This window comes from Carcharhinus amblyrhynchos, chromosome 7 (assembly GCF_965287045.1).
Source record: "Carcharhinus amblyrhynchos chromosome 7, sCarAmb.v2.hapA, whole genome shotgun sequence".
In the NCBI taxonomy this organism is placed as follows: domain Eukaryota; kingdom Metazoa; phylum Chordata; class Chondrichthyes; order Carcharhiniformes; family Carcharhinidae; genus Carcharhinus; species Carcharhinus amblyrhynchos.
The window spans coordinates 67039716-67058485 of record NC_137330.1 but is presented as its reverse complement, the minus strand read 5'-3'; the positions used below and the strand labels follow the sequence as shown (position 1 = coordinate 67058485).

Below are 18770 nucleotides of genomic sequence, written 5' to 3'. Positions count from 1 at the left end.
TAAGTTGATGGAGAAGATCCTGAGAGGCAGGATTTATGAACATTTGGAGAGGAATAATATGATTAAGATTAGTCAGCATGGCTTTGTCAAAGGTAGATCATGCCTTACGAGCCTGATTAAATTTTTTGAAGATGTGACTGAACACGTTGATGAAGGAAGAGCAGTAGATGTAGTATATATGAACTTCAGCAAGGCATTTGATAAGGTGCCCCATGCAAGGCTTATTGAGAAAGTTGAGGGAGCATGGGATCCAAGGGGACATTGCTTTGCGAATCCAGAATTGGCTTGCCCACAGAAGGCAAAGAGTGGTTATAGATGGGTCATATTCTGCATGGAGGTCGGTCATCAGTGGAGTGCCCCAGGGATCTGTTCTGGGACCCTTACTCTTTGTTATTTTTATAAATGACCTGGATGAGGAAGTGGAGGGATGGTTTGTTAAGTTTGCTGATGACACAAACGTTGGAGGTGTTGTGGATAGTGTGGAGGGATGTCAGAAGTTGCAGCAAGACATTGATAGGATGCAAGACTGGGCAGAGAAGTGGCAGATGGAGTTCAACCCAGATAAGTGTGAAGTGGTTCATTTTGGCAGGTCAAATAGGATGGCAGAAGATAATATTAATGGTAGGACCCTGGGCAGTGTGGAAGATCAGAAGGATCTTGGGGCCCGAGTTCATAGGATGCTCAAAGCAGCTGTGCAGGTTGAATCTGTGGTTAAGAAGGCGTATGGTGTATTGGCCTTCAACAATTGAGGAATTGAGTTTAGGAGTCGAGCGATAATGTTGTAGCTGTATAAGACCCTGGTCAGACCCCACTTGGAGTACTGTGCTCAGTTCTGGTCACCTCATTACAGAAGGATGTGGGAGCCATAGAAAGGGTGCAGAGGAGATTTAAAGGATGTTGCCTGGATTGGGGAGCATGCCTTATGAGGACAGGGTGAGAGAGCTCAGTCTTTTCTCCCTGGAGAGACAAAAGATGACGGGTGACCTGATTGAGGTGTATAAGATGTTGAAAGGTACTGATTGAGTGGATAGTCAGAGACTTTTTCCCAGGGCTGAAATGGTTGCCACAAGAGGACACAGGTTTAAGATACTGGGGAGTACGTACAGAGATGTCAGAGGTATGTTTTTCACTTAGAGGGTGCTGGGTGCATGGAATGGGCTGCCAGCAACGGTGGTGGAAGCGGATTTGATAGGGTCTTTTAAGAGACTTTTAGATAAGAAAATCGAACTTAGTAAGATAGGTAAGCCTAGTAATCTCTAAGGTAGGGACATGTTCGGCCCAACTTTGTGGGCTGAAGGGCCTGTATCGTGCTGTAGTTTTTCTGTTTCTATCTGTTCAATGGATATGTCAATAGTTGCAAACTCCCTCCATCACTTTGACTCAGTGGTCACTCATAAGAGCATTTTTCAAACTTCCCTTAGGATAGCACATAGTAGAAATTCTCAGCCTGATTTTCCAAGTATTAATGTTTAGAGGACTACAGGACGTGCTGGAATTTCAGATACATGACTTCAGTGGATAACGTTTCCCATTAGGAGCACAGTAGGAAATTATCCTTTCAAGTAAATCAATATGTTAAACCAACTGTAGGGAAATCACCGGACAGGATTCTCCGATCTCATCTGTTCCTGCCCTGATGTAAATGAGAACAGCGAAATTGGTATTCCAGCCAAACCTCCATTCACTTGAGCAATACAGGAGAATCCCAGCCCCAAACGAGGATGGAGATTTTTAGCGATTATCACACAGTCAATTTTCACCCAAAATCCACATGTGCATTCTTTCCAGCAGAATTGCAGATAGTCATCAACAACTGGAACTACGGTCAATTAGGACCATGAAGACAAAATACAGCAACCCTGTTACAATCCCAAGATTGCATCTTGGTGTAGCATATGCAGTTTTGGTCACCTTATCTAAGGAAAAACTTGCCATCGATGAAGTGCAAATGATGTTCACCAGGTTAATTCCTGAGATGGTTGGATTGTCTGATGAGGTTGGGGAAACTGGGTCTGTGTTCCCTAGAGTCTTGAAAAATGAGAGATGATCTCATGGAATTTACACAGTTCTTACAATGCAGATGTGGAGGTTTCTCCTGGCTGCTGAGAGCAGAACCAAGAGACACAGGGCCCTGTTTCAACATTTTGATTCTAAGTGCTGGGCAGATTTGAAACTGGGAGTGTTTCAGGTCTGACTTTTACACCCGTTTTTAGGCGCCCCCATATGCGCTCTGCCTTAATAAATATCAGCAATCGGGCTGCATAAGCCTGTGGGCAGGGCTTAACCCACCCAAAACCCAGCAGCTCCGATTGGCACCTCCAGCTGCACATGCGCAGAAAAATGATAGAATGCTGCTCCCCTGCCACTTGCACCAGGGCCTGATTATGCCTCCTCCTAGCCCATAGACATTGCCCCACCCCTACATCATTGCTGACTCCCTTATCCCTCCACCCCCTCTGCCATCCAGACCAATCGCAGGCCCCTCCCCCCTTCCCAATCTCAGGCAGAGTGGCAGCTGACACCCCCTTTCCCACTCAATGATCTCAGGTAGAGTGGCAGCAAACCCCCCTGTTTCCCCCTCACTGATCACAGACAGAGAGCCATTGGACCCACCTTCCCAACCGGCCTCAACCAGAGAGCCATTGGACGCTCAACATTTACCTCCTCACTAACTGGAGCACCCAAATCGGATTTTTGTGGAGCATTTCTGTTTCGCTCCGAATCTTGATTGGCAAACATGGTGGTAAAGGGGTAAGTGCCAGTAAGATTGGGCGTGCAGCCCATTAAGTCAATTTAAATGCATGCAAATGCATTCAAATGGCTGTCGTGCCCATTTTGGGTGCAGTCCCAATCGCGGCCATTTTCAGGCCTTGGTAAAGGAGGAAGTGGTGCGCAAGGGGGCATGGATCGCACAACTCACCTCATGCCCGACTTTACCACGTTTTTGCACCCAAAAATGGGCACAACTTGATGGTGAAATCAGGCCCACAGTCTCAGAATAAGGGGCAGGCCACTTGGGACTGGTGAGGAGGAATTTCTTCACTCAGAAGGTGGTGAGTCTTTGGAACTGTCTGACTCAAAGAGCTGTGGACTCTCTGTCATGAAAGGATGTTCAAGACATAAATCAATAAGTTTTCTGAATACTAATGGCGTCAAGGGATATGGGAACAGTGCAGAAAAATAGCATCAGAGATAGATGATCAGCCATGATATATGTGAATGCTCGACAGGCCGACTAGCCTACGCCTGCTCCTATTACATATGTCCCCAAGATGAAATACTTTGCACAAACCATGATCAAGTCTGGGAATTCATTCATCTTCATGGCTTACAATGAACAGTTAATTTAACAACTAAACCTTTCAGGAACGAGATTCATTTTTTGCAACAAAAGCTACAATCGCAAAATTTATCATGTTTCATTGAAGTTATCATGCCTATTCATTTAATTTTTAAGCATCTCCTAATGTACCAAAATGGATCATAGTTTTCAAGTATTAGCCAACAATTTCTAATTCTTTAATGCTGGAATTCCATTTTTATATTTCTCTTTACTGTACAGACAATGCTCACAATTTTTGCTAGAAAAATGAGCAGAGTACTAAACCAATGACTACCAATTGTTGATATTAGTTTATCAGCAGTCAGGATTTTTGACTGAAAATGCTTACTCACCTGTACCAGTTGGTTAATGTCATCATGATATAAAGAGAAGCCAAAAACAGCATGAAGTGAAAGAAGGAGTAGCTGTATGTGACACCATCTTTCTCATTGTCCTCTGCACGATGTGCATTGCTGCTGTCATCAAGGGAACCATCACTTCGACCAACTCCTTCGTCTATCAGTGTAGATTCATCACTAGTTAGAGTCAATTTGTTAACCTGGCTATTGTTTGATGTTCGGATGCTGTGAGAAAATCAAAATGTTTAAAATCAGATTAAGGGATCATTTAAAACCAATATTCTTCCGCTGAAATTTCATTTTGAGAGCAGATCAAGGCAATCATGGAATGATCATAACATTGGAAGAGGACACTGGACCCATCATGTCCATGCTGGCTCTCTGCAAGAGCCAATCAGGTAGTCTCACTGCTCAATCTTTTTCACATGGCATTGCAAATGTTTTTTCTTTGGACAATATCCAATTTTCTTTGAATGTTATGATTAAATTTGTCTCCACCATACTCAGGCAGTGCATTCCCAGTCCTAACAATCACTGTGCAAACATGTTTTGTTCTCAAGTAGGCTTTGGTTCTTTTGTCAATCAGACTGTACCTATGTCCTCTGGTTCACAACCCTTCTGCTATCGGAATAATTTATCTCCACTATTTTATCTAGATCCTGCATGATTTTGAACACCTCTATAAAATCTTCTCTACTTAGAATTATAGAACAGAATCATAGAATACCTAAAGTGCGGAAGGAGGCGATTCGGCCCATCAAGCCTGCACCAACAGCAATCCCACCCAAGCTCTATCCCCATAGTCGTACATATTTACCCTACTAATCTCCCTGACATTCCCCAAGGAGCAATTTAGTATAGCTTATAACCTAACCCGCACATTTTTGGACAGTGGGAGGGAACCAGAGCACCTGGAGGAAACCCGTGCAGATACGGGGAGAATGTGCAAACTACATACAGACAGTGACCCAAGCCGGGAATTGAACCTGGGTCCCTGATGCTGTGAGACAGCAGTTTTAACCACTCTTAAAAAGCTCCAGCTTATCCCATCTATCCCCATAGGTGAAAGCCTTGATCCCTGGAACTATTCTCATAAATCTTTCCTTTATCTTCTTTGAAGTTTTTATACCCTTTCCAACCTGAACTGTATTTTACTCCAGTTTAGGCTAAAAAGCATTCAGTAAAGGATTGTCATAACTTTGCTTCTGTTAACTATGCCTCTAAGTCAAGGATTCTTTATGCCAAATTAAGGTCACTCTCAATGTGTCCTGTCATCTTCAATAATTTGCGTCAATCACACCCAGGTCTCTCTGTTCATGCAGCTCCCTCAGAATTGCACACAGCATTAGACTGCAATTGCCATATGTCCACCAATTCCATCAGCCCATTTCTCCAGTTTATCTACATCCTCTTGAAGAATATAATCTCCTTCTCACAATACTTAAGTTTGGATAATTTGCAAATTCTGAAATTCTGCCCTATACACCCAAGTCTAGGTTATTAATATTGATCAAGCAAAGCAATGGTTCAAGTACCAGCTTGGGGACCCCCCACCCCAGTGCATACTTCCTCCTAAAAATAACCATTTGCTACTCTCTTGGGTTGCTCAGCAAATTTTGTACCATGCTGCCATCTTCCCTTCAACCTGCTGTCAAGCCTAACATCTGCAACTTTATCAAATACCTTGTGGAAGTTCATGTACACCACATCAACCCATTACCCTCACCAACCCTCTGTTACCTCATCAAGAACCCAAGATTAGTTATATACCATATGCCTTAGCCAAATTCACACTGGCTTTCTAAACTGTTCATCTTGCACTCATCAGGCCAGATTGCAAGATTACAAACACGAAAGGGAGCAACAATTTATATTGCATGAGAAGAGTGCTGATTAGTTGGCAAGTAAATTCAGATCAGTAAATGTGTTGCCATGAAGAATCCAGCAGGAAACAGTTGACTGTCAACAATTTATCAAATTCAAACCAAGCAGGTCAACAGTGATCAGTCAAGGCATTGCCATGGGGAATGAACCAGGGAATGGCTGTCCCCCAAGGCGTTTGTTTAGTTGAAAAAGGCACAATGCAAAGACATCTTTTTTCAGTCTGCAAAGGACAGGGCTCTGTCTGTGAATATATGTGGCTTCTAGCATGGGTAAGTGAGACATGCTGCAAGTCAAATTGATAGTCTTACATTTGTTTTCAGTATAATTCTTAACACAATCAGGATTGTTTGAAGCAAGCATCCAATCACGGAATCCCATCAAATGTTGGACACAATGTTTTCAGTTTTGCAAACATGGGTGAGGTGGTATGGTCAGTACTTTGTGTTGCAAACAGCTAAAGATATGTGCTGTTTGATATAGTCTGCCAATCATTGGGACATACAGCCTACATATCTGACATCACTACAGCAAGGAAATTCACATACCACATGTGAATTTCCACATTTGCATGATAGGCAAAGCATCTTTTTTGTTTTGTGGTCAAATGGATAAGATCTGAGAAATTAGGCCCAGCATAAAACGTCTAAAAACTGTTTCTATAAGGTTACCACAGGTCAAAAGCCAACAGGGATACATATCAGAACTCTCATACATTCCAAACCGAGGTACTTCACTTTAATAATAGGGAGTCATCATGGCCTGAAGCCAGAACTCTTACATATTGAATTGAGAGGCTCAAACTTCACAATGGAGAGCTGTAATAGCCTAAAAGCCATCAGGAGGTGCTCAGCTAGAAGACATTATGATTGTGTATTCCCTAATTTTAGCCAGACTACCTGCTATTAATGAGAGATGTGCAACTGGGATGACCTGGCCTAACCTCACTGGGTGCTGTGACCACCACAACTCCCACGACCCCCACCACTCTCCCCCCAGTACCCCCCCCCGCCCCCCCCCCCCAACCCCCCACCGTGTCACCCCATTGGCTGAAAATCAGGGAAGGGAAGAGATGGATAAAATAGTCATATTCAAGACAAACTCCAGCGAGCAAGATCCACCTTAATGCTAAGAGGACCCTGAGTTCATCTGCTGGTGTGAGCAGAGTGAATTAAATCCAACAACCCACTGATTTCACAAGACCAAGTAGTATCTATTTCTCAGGCAATTAGTCTAGTTTGGGGAAAGTTAACTTATTGTGTAAGAATTGTTACTTTAAATCGGCGAGTGCTTTTAATAAAGCTAAGTTTTGAACCAGAGTCCTTTGTCTGTATCATAAAATGTGTAATGAACTGGTCAAAGTATCTATATCGAATATTTCACAGACAATAGCTTTATGGCAGCGTCCTGTATGTGAAGAATTCCACTTACATCATTACCGCATAGTACTAGTGTGAAACAACTAGTTGCTCAAATATTTGAGGCACCTTACTATTCCTGAGTAATGTGCAGTAAACTGGGCATTTTTCAGGACCACGTATGGTGGCCTTAGGCCTATTCATGAGCCTGTGCGACATACAGTGAGCATTAATCTGATCAGGGTAGCCATTATCCTGCAGGATGTACCCTATTTCAGCATTAAACGTGCATCGTAAGCTACTGACTGATTGTGCTAAGAATTACACTATAAACTGATGTAACGTTATCAGTTGTGTTCTCAGCGTGGCTCACTTATACATACTAGAAGCTACACATATTCACACACGTGACCCTGTCCTTTGCAGACAGAAGGAGCATGTCCACACGTAGCACCATTTTCAACTGAACAAAAACTTGGGCGACAGTCATTCCCTGATTTATTCTTCATGGCAATACCTTGATTAGAGTTAATCTGCTTGATTTGAATTTGAGCGAAAGATTGTCAGTTAACTAATCTCTGCTGCATTTTCCATGACAACGCCTCTGCCAATCAGAGTCCATTTGCCAACCAATCAGCCCTCTCTTCTCATGCAGTATAAGTTGTGTTCCATTTATTGTTGGTAAACCAACGATGGTGTCCTGGTGAATGCAGGACAAAAAACTTAGGCAGCATGTCCTTTTTTTCAGCAATACTCATGTTCTGTACTACCATACTTCTCCAAATCTGGACATAAACAAAGAAACCCAGTTTGTCCAGCCTTCCCTTACGAGTATAACATCACATTTCTGCCATCGCCCTTAGAAACTGTTTTGCACTCAGTGCCTCTATATCATTTTTATAATACGGCAATGAGAATTGTACACAGCATCTCAAGTTAAGTCTATGAAAGGTTCAACACAAGTTCAGAATAACTTTTCTATTATTTAATTGTATCCCGCTGGAAATAAACCCTAATGTTTGTTTGTTTTTTAATGCTTTAGTAATTGGTGCATTTACAGTCCCAAATCCCTCAACTACTCTATGCAATTTAGATTCTTATTTTCCAAATAATATGATTTCCTTAGTTTTATAACCAAAATGTATTACCTCATATTGATTTGTTTTGAAATTCATTTGCTAACTCTATGCTGATTCTGTAAGTTTATTAACATCTTCTTGCAATCCTCTTTAGTATTGATTGCCCCCACCTCAGTTTATTGTCAATTGCAAATTGAGAAAATGCATTTTTGGTTCAACAGTTGAAAATCTCAATTATCAAATGTGAACAAAATCGGTCCCATGGCTGATACATGGCAGTGGACCCAGCTAGCAGACATCTGGAAAGTTCCCATACAAGCCTCTCACCATCCTGACTTGGAAATATATCACTGTTCCTGCACTTTGCTGGGTCAAAACCCTAGAACTCTCTCCCTAAAAGCAGTGTGGCTGTACCATCATCGCATGGACCACAGGCGGATCTGGGCATGCAGGTCCACAGTTCCCCAAAAGTGTCAACAGGTCAAGGTGATTAAGAAGGCATATGGCATGCTTGCCTTCATCAGCTGGGGCACTGAGTACAAGAGTTCGGAAATCATTTTGCAGCTATATAAAACCATGGTTAGGCCACATTTGGAGTGTTGAGTGCAGTTCTGGTCATCACACTACCGGAAAGATGAAGAAGCTTTGGAGAGAGTGCAAGGAAGGTTCGCCAGAATGTTGCCTGGTAAAGATTGAACAAACTAGGATTGGTTTCAAAATTATGAAAGGCATAGACAGAGTGGATAATCAGAGGCTTTTCCTAGGGTGGAGTGTCAATTACAAGGAGGCAGAGGTTCAAGGTGAGAGGGGGAAGTTTAAGGGAGATATGCAGGGGAAGTTTTCCACAGAGAATGGTGGATGCCTGGAACATGCAGCCAGAGGAGGTGGTTAGAAGCAGGCACATTAACAACATTTAAGAGGCATCTGGATGGGTACGTGAATAAGGATGGATAGAGGGATATGGATCAAGTAAGGGCAGAAGATTTTTTTTTAGTTAGGGCATTATGTTCAGTACAGGCTTGGAGGGCCAAAAGGCCTGTTTCTGTGCTGTACTTTTCTTTGTTCTTTGTTCTAGAGTAGTTCTAGAAGGCAGCTCACCACTACCTTCTCAAGGACAATTCAGACTGGGCAATAAATGCTGTTCTAGCCAGTGAAGAATACATCCCTTGAATGATTTTTTTTAAATGATCCTTGAGACTCCACTTTTCAGCTGCACTCACCCTAAATTATTTCCATCTACTCTTACTCTGATTTCTGGCTTGCAACGAGCACTCAGGCCTGTTCTGCAACTTGTTCCCTGATTCTGTATGTATCATTAATCAATTATGTGGTAATTTATCACAGAATTTTTGGAAATCAGCTACGTTACTCCTGACTACTCTTTGTTGCCTCTTTAATGAGATTGGTTCAGCAGTGCGGGATCTGTCCTTTCTGTCTTTCTAAAATGTTCTCTTTTAGTAGGAATTCCATTATTTTTCCTATTACCCATGTTACATTCACTGGTGTATAATTCCCTGGCCATGGTCTATATCCCTTCTTAAATACAGGTACACATTTTTCAAACAAATTACTAAATATATATAATAGTGTCTCTACTATCGCTTCTCTAGATTCTTTTAAAATGTTCGGATGGAATTTATCCAGACAAGGGATTTTATCCTTTGAGTTTGATTAGTTTAATATTTTGCCTCTTTTTATTCTAAATGCAATTATAACATTTCTAATCTCATTTCCTGATATGACTACTTGATCTGTATCCTTAGTATATTAAAGCTATTTTTTTAAAAAACTATTTCTGCCATTTTGCCATTGCTATGATTTTATCCTGTCCACTCCTTTGTGTCCCAATCACCAGAGAAATTTTCCTTTGGTTTCTGTAGGTTATTTTACTATTTTATGCTTCTTGATGATGTGATATATTTTCTCACTGTTCTCTTTTTAAAATTTCTCTCCTAGTCTTTCGTACTCTCCCTAGTTATTCCCTCATTGCTGTTCATGTAGCTAATGTACGCCACTTTCCTTATCCTCAATTTCTACCACATGTTTATATTTATCCATGATGCCTGATTAATGTTTAGTTTGTTCTTGTTTTTTTTTAGCTTGGATCTGTTGATCTCAGTTTTAAATATTTTCCATTGCTGCTCTGCATCATTGTAACATTCAGTGGCTACTTAGGTGCTTTATCCTGCTCAGCCTCAATTTTTAGACGGCAGGAGCTGGTGCAAGTAGGGTGCGAAAGTGACATTTACCCTTTTCTCCATCTTGGGCAGACAAGAAGCCTCATTCTGAAGGCCATCTCACAGTTGGGACACCCGAGGTGCTGGAGATCCAGACACCCCCTGCCCCGCCCCCCAGCGTGGCTTACCTCCCAGTGCCATGATCATCCCCCTCCTGACTGCCCCGCCACTGGGTGTCCCTTACCCTCTTGCCCCTGTTCCAAGCAGAGCACTGCAGTACCACTTCTGGCTACTGCAGCACTGTGACTGGCGTGCTTGAAGAGCTGTTGGCCAATCCGACTAGCTGTCAACTCCTAGTGGTGGGACTTCCCTCCGCCATTGCCATCAGTGCTCAAGTGAGTGTTGAATGGCAGCGGGAGAGCGAGTGCCAGCGGTTGTGCGTTAGGCACTGATTCTCGAGATGGCGAGCACTGATCGCCTGCCATCCTTAAAATTCTACCCTACGAGACGCCATCAGCAAATCCTCCATCCTGTCCTTAACTATCTCATTTGTTCTGACAACTGGATTTTCCCCTCCTTCTCCAAATAGGTAGGCAGCACATCTTTCAGGACACTGGTTTTCCTTTCCATAATTATGGAATCCTCTATCACGGCCACATTTTTATTCTATTCTGTTCTGTTCTTCCCCCTCTCCCCACTCAGCATAACCTTCTGAATCCCAAATGTCCTAGTCTTCCGGCCATAGACTCTCCCCGTGCCCTTATGATACTTCCAGTATAGATCAGATGAAAACCTTCTCTGACTCCCTTTATTGAATGATTTATATACCATATACACTAGAAATTCAATCAGATTTTGGAACTTCCATACAAAGAACTGCATTGTGTTCTGCAAATATGTAGCAATCATTTTATAATGACAAGAGTATGTTACAGACTGAGATAAAACAAACTGCACAAGAGGAGGAAAATAAATCCGTCGCTATAGTTCTTTTTAATCACGAATTATCTGGATTTCACATCTTATGTCAAAAGCATTATTTTACCATGAATTAAGTTTAAGAAATACAAGGACGTACGTGTCTAAAATTAGTCAAACTCGAGATTAAACATGCATGTCCCTAGATGGATTAGCAAACAAACTAAAAGCAAAGTAAAACAAAAAAAAACTAGAAATCCTGCATAGATAAAGGAAAAGGAGCTTGCTGAAATTGATTTAGGGATAGATGAAAAGTAGTTAAAAAATTGATAAGCAGAACAAAGGAAGATTTAGGAATAAAAAGCACACTAGCAGAGTCAAAATATAACGGTATAACATGATTCCAGTAAGGGGACCAACAGAGAAGAGGCGAGAACATTAAATGATGCAAGTGGCCTTGAAGCCAACGAGCAGCACATGCAGTTAACGTTTTGACTGATTGCTGCCTCCAGTTATTTAAAATGAAACACATAATGGGCACCCATTTGGGAATTTAATAACAATGAGAAGAAAGCCTGATACAGGCTGAAATAGATTTAAACAAATATTCAAACTGATGGCATTTATCCTAGGGAATTACGTGAGAAGAGTACATGATTTTACAAGATACCGACAATGATTACAATGGATAAATGGACACTAGAGATGAATCAGCTGATTGGAAACAAGTTAACATTACGTCTGTGTTCAAAAAGGTGACAAGACAAATACAGATAATTACAGATCTACAGTCCTTGCTTGTAATTCCATGTAAAATAATGCTACTGGAGGATTATCTACACAACTGCCTAATCAGCAGCAATTTTTTGATGAAGAAACAGAGAAGGTTAATGAAAGAAACACAGTGGATGATGTCTATAAGCATTTTAAGGAAGTGTTGGACAATGATTTTTTATTTGTACCAGGGAAATCCTGTTCTTCCCCTCTGCTCCCTGCTCAGAACAGCCTTCTCAGTCACAATGTATTGTGACTATCCATCCACAGACTCTTTCCTTGCCCTTATTGCACTTTGAATACATCACTGACAAGGTTGCTCCCCCCATCCCCCAAATTACCCCCGAGATGCCTCCTTAAACCACTGCAGTCCATGTGGCATAGGTACACATCCATAGCAGTGGTTTGGTACAACTGAGTGGCTCACTGGGCCATTTCAGAGGGCAGTTAGGAATGAATCAGTTTGTAATATATCAGATAGGATCTTCTCCGTGTGAAGTCATGTTGTTTGAGTCATTGAGCATTTGCAATGCAGAAGAGGGCCGTTAGGCCCATCAAGTCTATGCCAGCACTGTGTAGAGCAATATTGTTCATCCCATTTCTCTGGTCTAACCTTGTAGTCCTGAATTTCCCTTAAATGCCTAACCAATTTCATGTTGAAATTATTGATCATTTATGTTTCCCACCACCTTTGTAGGCCTGGAATTACATTCATGCTGGACAAGGCAGATTTCCTTCCTGAGAGGACATGAGTGAACTAGAAAGACATTTTAACAACAATCTAGCAGTTTCATAATTATTGTTAATGACTACCTTTTTATTTCAGATTTATTAACTAAATCTATTTAAATTCCACCAGCTACAATGGTGGAAACTGAACTCATGTCTCCAGACATTAGCCCAGGCTTGTGGATTACTCACTCAGTTGTATTACCGCAGTGTTATTATTCCCGTAGTACCACATAAAAGGCTGGTTAGCAAAATTGAGGTTTATGAAATAAGAGGGTCAGTGTCAACTTGAATTAAAAGAATTAGCTAAAGGACAGAAAACAGTGAGTGGTAAAAGATTGTTTTACAAACTGGGGAATGGTAGCCAGGACCATTGCTCAGAATTCTGTGTTTATATATGTAAATTGCTCAGACATTGTCACACAGAGTAAAATTACAAAATTTGCCAATGATACCCAGTTTGAAAGTGTGGGAAACAGCAATGATGATACCAATCAACTGCAATAGGATATCGACAGGCTACGAAAAGAGAAGTGGCAGATGGAATTTAATAAAGAGAAGTGATGGCTGAAAGGATATGGAGAGGCAATCCAGGTTTAATGACACAGTTATAAAAAGACAGAAAGGCCTTAGGGTGCATGTGAACTGATCTTTAAAAGTGCAAGAACATACTGAGGGTAGATGGCAAAGCATATCGGATCTCGGGAAAGTAAGTAGATAACAGGGAGGTTATGCTTAACCTTTAGTAAGCTTTGGTTAAGCCACAACCAGAGTATTTGGTCCAGATGTGGTCGCCACACTATAGGAAGGATGTGAGGGCCTTTGTGAGGATGCTGAGAAGATTTACCAGAATGCTTCCAAGGTTGAGGGAATTTAGTTGAAAAGTTAGGCTGGAGAAGTTGAAGTTATTCTCTTAGGAACAAAGGATGTTGAGAGAAAACTCTGTTAGAGATGTGCATGAGTATGAAAGATTAATAAAGCTGTACTCATTACTAGTTCTACAAGGACTACAGGACACAGATTTATGGCCTTGAGCAAGAAATACAAGGGGGATGTGAGGAAGCAGTTTTTTTTTATGCAGCAAGTGGTAATAACCCAGAACTCTTTGCCTACAAAGGTGGTGGGAAACATAAATGATCAATAATTTCAACATGAAATTGGTTAGGCATTTAAGGGAAATTCAGGACTACAAGGTTAGACCAGAGAAATGGAATGAACGATATTGCTCTACACAGTGCTGGCACAGATCTGATAGGCTTAATGGCCCCCTTCTGTGTTGCAAATGCTCAATGACTCAAACAACATGACTTCACATGGGGAAGATCCTATCTGATATATTGCTTGCTTTCTTTGAGGGAGTGACAACCCAAATCATGGATGGTAGAAAGTGAGTATTTAAATTACAAGTGAACTGAGAGCCCCCTCTCCTTCCAAATTATTTATTACAGCAAGTAGTGCAAGTACAATTCACATGCAGCAATGACTTTAGCTAACATTTACTGTTGTTACCCTTCTGACAAATGGATTTTGTTTAAAGGTGCCTCCTAATCGAAGTGACATACTGGGAAAAAGGACAGCTATTAACGAAAGGATAACCTGATGGTTACTCACCTTGAATAAAGAACACAGAGCAAAAATAGAATCAGTCCGACAATTCCTTGTGCATCCCACCACTGGATGACCTGACCAGGGACATGGGTTCCTGTGCTGTTGTACCCAATCATGCTCAGCAAACTGGGATTGCATTTTCGATCTGCAAACAATGAAAGATGCAAAAGTAAATTCCCCTTGATGTGGCTAATTCTCAACTTACTGCAATTTTTTAACTAAACCTAGATAGTCAACTACATTGTATTTTCTTTTAAAGAACCATTATTTTATAGGCAGGGTGATTTAAAGATTTGACTTGACTGAATTGTGAACAAGGCAAAGCATTCGCCTTCTGCCAATGTTTTTAATCTGCCATGAAAAGTAAATTATTCATGAAGTTTGTTAATTTAATTGAAGAGAGAGAACAGAAGGCCCTGGACTCATGCCGATCCATAAAGCCTGAGGGGTAGCTGTGCTTTATTCACTCGGCGCAAACAAAATGGCTATAATTCTGAAACGTACTTCCATCTGACTTCCAGTCACATTTTCTATCCAATTCAAATTTGGCCCTTTGAGACTGCACCAATCCAAATCCCACTCCAGCCCCTACCCCCATAACCCCACAACATGTCTGTGTGGAGTTTGCACATTCTCCTCGTGTCTGCCTGGGTTTCCTCCAGGTGCTCCTGTTTCCTCCCGAAGTCCAAAGACGTGTGGGTTGGGTTGATTGGCCGTGCTAAGGTTGCCCCTTGGTGTCCTGAAATGCGTAGGTTGGAGGGATTAGTGGGTAAATATATAGGGAAATGGGTTAGGGCCTGGGTGGGATTATGGTCGGTGCAGACTTAATGGGCCAAATGGCCTCTTTCTGTACTGTAGGGTTTCTATGATTCTATTTGTGTCACAAGTAGGCTTGCAAGTAGCCACTGTGAAAATCCCTTAGTCGCCACATGCTGGTGCCTATTCAGGTACATGGAGTGAGAACTTAGCATGACTAATGCAACTAACCAGCATGTCTTTCGGACTGTGGGAGGAAACCAGAGCACCCAGAGTAAACGCACGCATACACCGGGAGAACGTGCAGGCTCTACACAGACTGTGACCTACGTCAGGAAGCAAACCCGGATCCCTGAGTCTGCAATGCTAACCACTGTGCTGCCCTCACAATATACATTACAATGTACAAAACATATTCAGCTTTACACCACAGTAAATCTTTGCCACCAGCCCATTCATTTTAATGAATTATTTAAGAATTTTTGCTTTGCTGATGGAAGTTAAAATTATCATAAACTTGTATGATCATTTTTTTACCAAAAATATATTCTATTCACAAAACTTGTAAAAAAAAAATTTGCAAAACATTTCAAACTGGACATTGCAAAAAGTGCAATAAAATTTAACTTTCCTCTACAGAGCATGTTAACTTTGAAGTGCCTCAAACAACTGTACTTCATGTGTTAGATACTTTTCATGAAAAGCATACAGCTCGATAAGTTGCGCATGGTTTACAGACCATTAGCGTACTAGGCAAGCAGACCTTAAGTCTGTGACCTATATTAACAGGTAACATAAGCAAATTAACAACAAAACTGCTTTGACCAGCCAAATAACTGCTCTAACTACCGGGGCAACAAAGTTTTTAATATGTGATTGTTCATAAAATTCCTACAATGCAGAAAGAGACCATTTGGCCCATTGAGCCTGCACTGACAACAATCCCAACCAAGCTCTATCCCCGTAACCCCTTGTATTTACCCTTCTAATCTCCCTAACACTAAGGGGCAAATTAGCATGACCAATCCATCTAACCTGCACATCTTTGGACTACGGGTGGAAGCCCACACAGATACAGGGAGAATGTGCAAACTCCACACAGACAGTCACCCAAGGTCAGAATTGAACCCGGGTCCCTGGTACTGTGAGGCAGCAGTGCTAAGCACTGTTCCACCATACCAGCTGACTGCTTTTAGCAATAATGAGATCATATAATATCATAAGACCATAAGACATAGGAGCAGAAGTAGGCCATTCCGTCCATCGAGTCTGCTCCACCATTCAATCATGGCTGATATTTTTCGCATCCCCAGTCTCCTGCCTTCTCCCCATAACCCCAATCCCCTTATTCATCAAGAACCTATCTACCTCTGCCATAAAGGCATTCAATGAACTGGCCTCCACAGCCTTCTGCAGCAAGGAGTTCCACAGATTCACCACTTCCCAGCTGAAGAAATTCCTCCTCATCTCTGTTTTAAAGGATTGTCCCTTTAGCCTGAGGTTGTGCCCTCTGGTTTTCGTTTTTCCTACTAATGGAAATATCCTCTCCATGTCCACTCTATCCAAGCCTCACAGTATCCTGTAATAAGATTCCCCTTTATCCTTCTAAACTCCAATGAATACAGACTCAGGGTCTTCAACCTTTCCTCATACAACAAGCTCTTCATTCCAGGGATCATTCTTGTAAACCTCCTCTGGAGCCTTTGGAAGGCCACCACATCATTCCTTAGATATGGGGCCCAAAACTGCTCACAATACTCCAAATGGGGTCTGACCAGAGCCTTATACAGCCTCAGAAGTACATCCCTGCTCTTATATTCTAGCCCTTTCGACATGAATGCTAACATTGTATTTGCCTTCCTAACTGTCGACTGAACCTGCACGTTAACTTTAAGAAAATCTTGAACAATAACTCCCAAGTCCCTTTGTGCTTTTGATTTCCTAAGCATTTTCCCATTTAGAAAACAGTCTATGCCTCCATTCCTTCTTCCAAAGTGCATAACTCAAACTTTTCCACATTGTAATCCACCTGCCACTTCTCTGCCCGCTCTAACCTGTCCAAGTCCTTCTGGAGCCCCCCCCACTTCCTCAATACTATCCACCACGAGTTCCAAAGAAAACAATTTTTCAAATTTAATGGGACTGAGTTATTTCAACAAGCACCATTTTTCGGTGCAGACAGGTCGAGGCAGCACCAGCTGCAATTTTTCCCCACTTATTTTCAATCTGGCATCACTTCTGAGAGCAACGCATGAAACCTCGACAAGCTTGACTGCAGATTTCCAAGAAACAACTAGATACAAGCATTTTAAAAAAGGGACCATCTGGAGGAATGAATAAATTTACATTTTAAAAGGCAAGGTAAAATAAATCCCACTGCTTCCATAAATCTTATGTGCCAAAGAGGAAAATAAATGGACAGAATTCCAGTACCACATTATGTGAAAACAGTTAAATCGATGCAATTTTTCAATGCCATCTTTGTGATCTAAATCAGATAAAAATGAAAAGGCAATCTAACAGCATCCTGGAGTAACAAAGTGTCATAATACAAAATAAAAATGCTGTCCTTTGCTGCTAAAAGACAATCAGATCTGAGAGGTCATTTTCTCCCCCAAGTTGTATTAGATTATATCATGGGGTATTATTCACAACGTGCACAAAAATAATCTATCTCCTGTGTGACATTATTTATGGATAGTGGAATTAGGAATGAAACCACACTAAAAATGAACAAAATACCTGGCTCGTTAGTCATAGCGGACCATGTTAAATACATGGTATACAACGTGATGATGGACGATTGCAGCAAACCAGATCGAGGTTGGGACTCCTACAAAAACATGAACAACTTCTTCAATATATTTATAACATGCATTCCACAAAGATGCATAATTTATTTAGTTCCAGCAGTCTTTTTATATGCACACTCCATTCATTCTGATAGCATACATTGTTGTCTGATTCTATTACATAACCTAATTTGTCATTTGTACCTCACCTGTCACAGCCTTGTCTTCCTTAGGTCTGTCTATGTTTCACAAAACATCTTTCACTTGCACATTTGTGAAAAGTGGGCCATGTCTGACTAATCTAGTTGAGTTTTGGGAGGGAGATCACTGGCAGGGCAGATAAGATAACGTTGTATAGATATTTTTAACACTAACTGCCAGAAGGCATTCAAAAGGGCTGTGGATAAGACAGCATCAAAAATGATAACACACAGAATTTGAGATGACCTTGCAGCACGGATTGATAATTAATTGGGATGTTGGAAACAGAGCAGGGATAAAGGGAACATTCTTTGCTTCGCACTGGCTGGATGTATGATTGTGCTCAGGCCTCAGCTATTCACCATATAAATAACTTGGATGAAGGAATGGAGCTGCCGACACATATTTACAGATCACTTTAAGTTAGGAAACACAATAACTTCTGAGGACGGGAGATGGAAGTTCCATAGTGACTGAGCGGACTAAACTGTAGATGACGTCCAATGTGGGAGGGTGTAATGACAATCACTGGATCCAAACAAGCCATTTAGGAATACTTTCATCTGGGGTTGTTTTTGATTGTCAATGTACAAAAATGACTCAAAGTTCGTACACAGGTACCTTTGACCTTTATCTCAAGGGAAAGATGGAGGAGGAGAAAGTGGGTTCCCGGACACGCGTACTTTGTTTGAATAGAGGGGAGTACGGTAGGATGAGAGAAGAATTGGCGAATGTGGACTGGGGGAGCGCATTGGAAGGTAGGTCTGCTGAGGAGCAGTGGAGGATCTTTAAGGAGATCTTTCTTGGTGCTCAGCA

The 18770-nt window shown here is 41.5% G+C and overlaps 1 protein-coding gene across 1 annotated transcript in view; it reads right to left on the bottom strand.

Annotated features, from left to right (window-relative positions):
• The window catches only part of serinc1 (serine incorporator 1), a 42362-nt gene that overhangs the window by 2767 nt on the left and 20825 nt on the right, over positions 1–18770 (bottom strand). Inside the window, exons 7-9 of the mRNA XM_080192528.1 lie at positions 17704–17794; positions 14209–14350; positions 3676–3906 (exon numbers count right to left, since the gene is read on the bottom strand). Coding sequence (XP_080048654.1) covers positions 3676–3906; positions 14209–14350; positions 17704–17794 — 464 coding nt within the window. The remainder of the gene's footprint in view (positions 1–3675; positions 3907–14208; positions 14351–17703; positions 17795–18770) is intronic.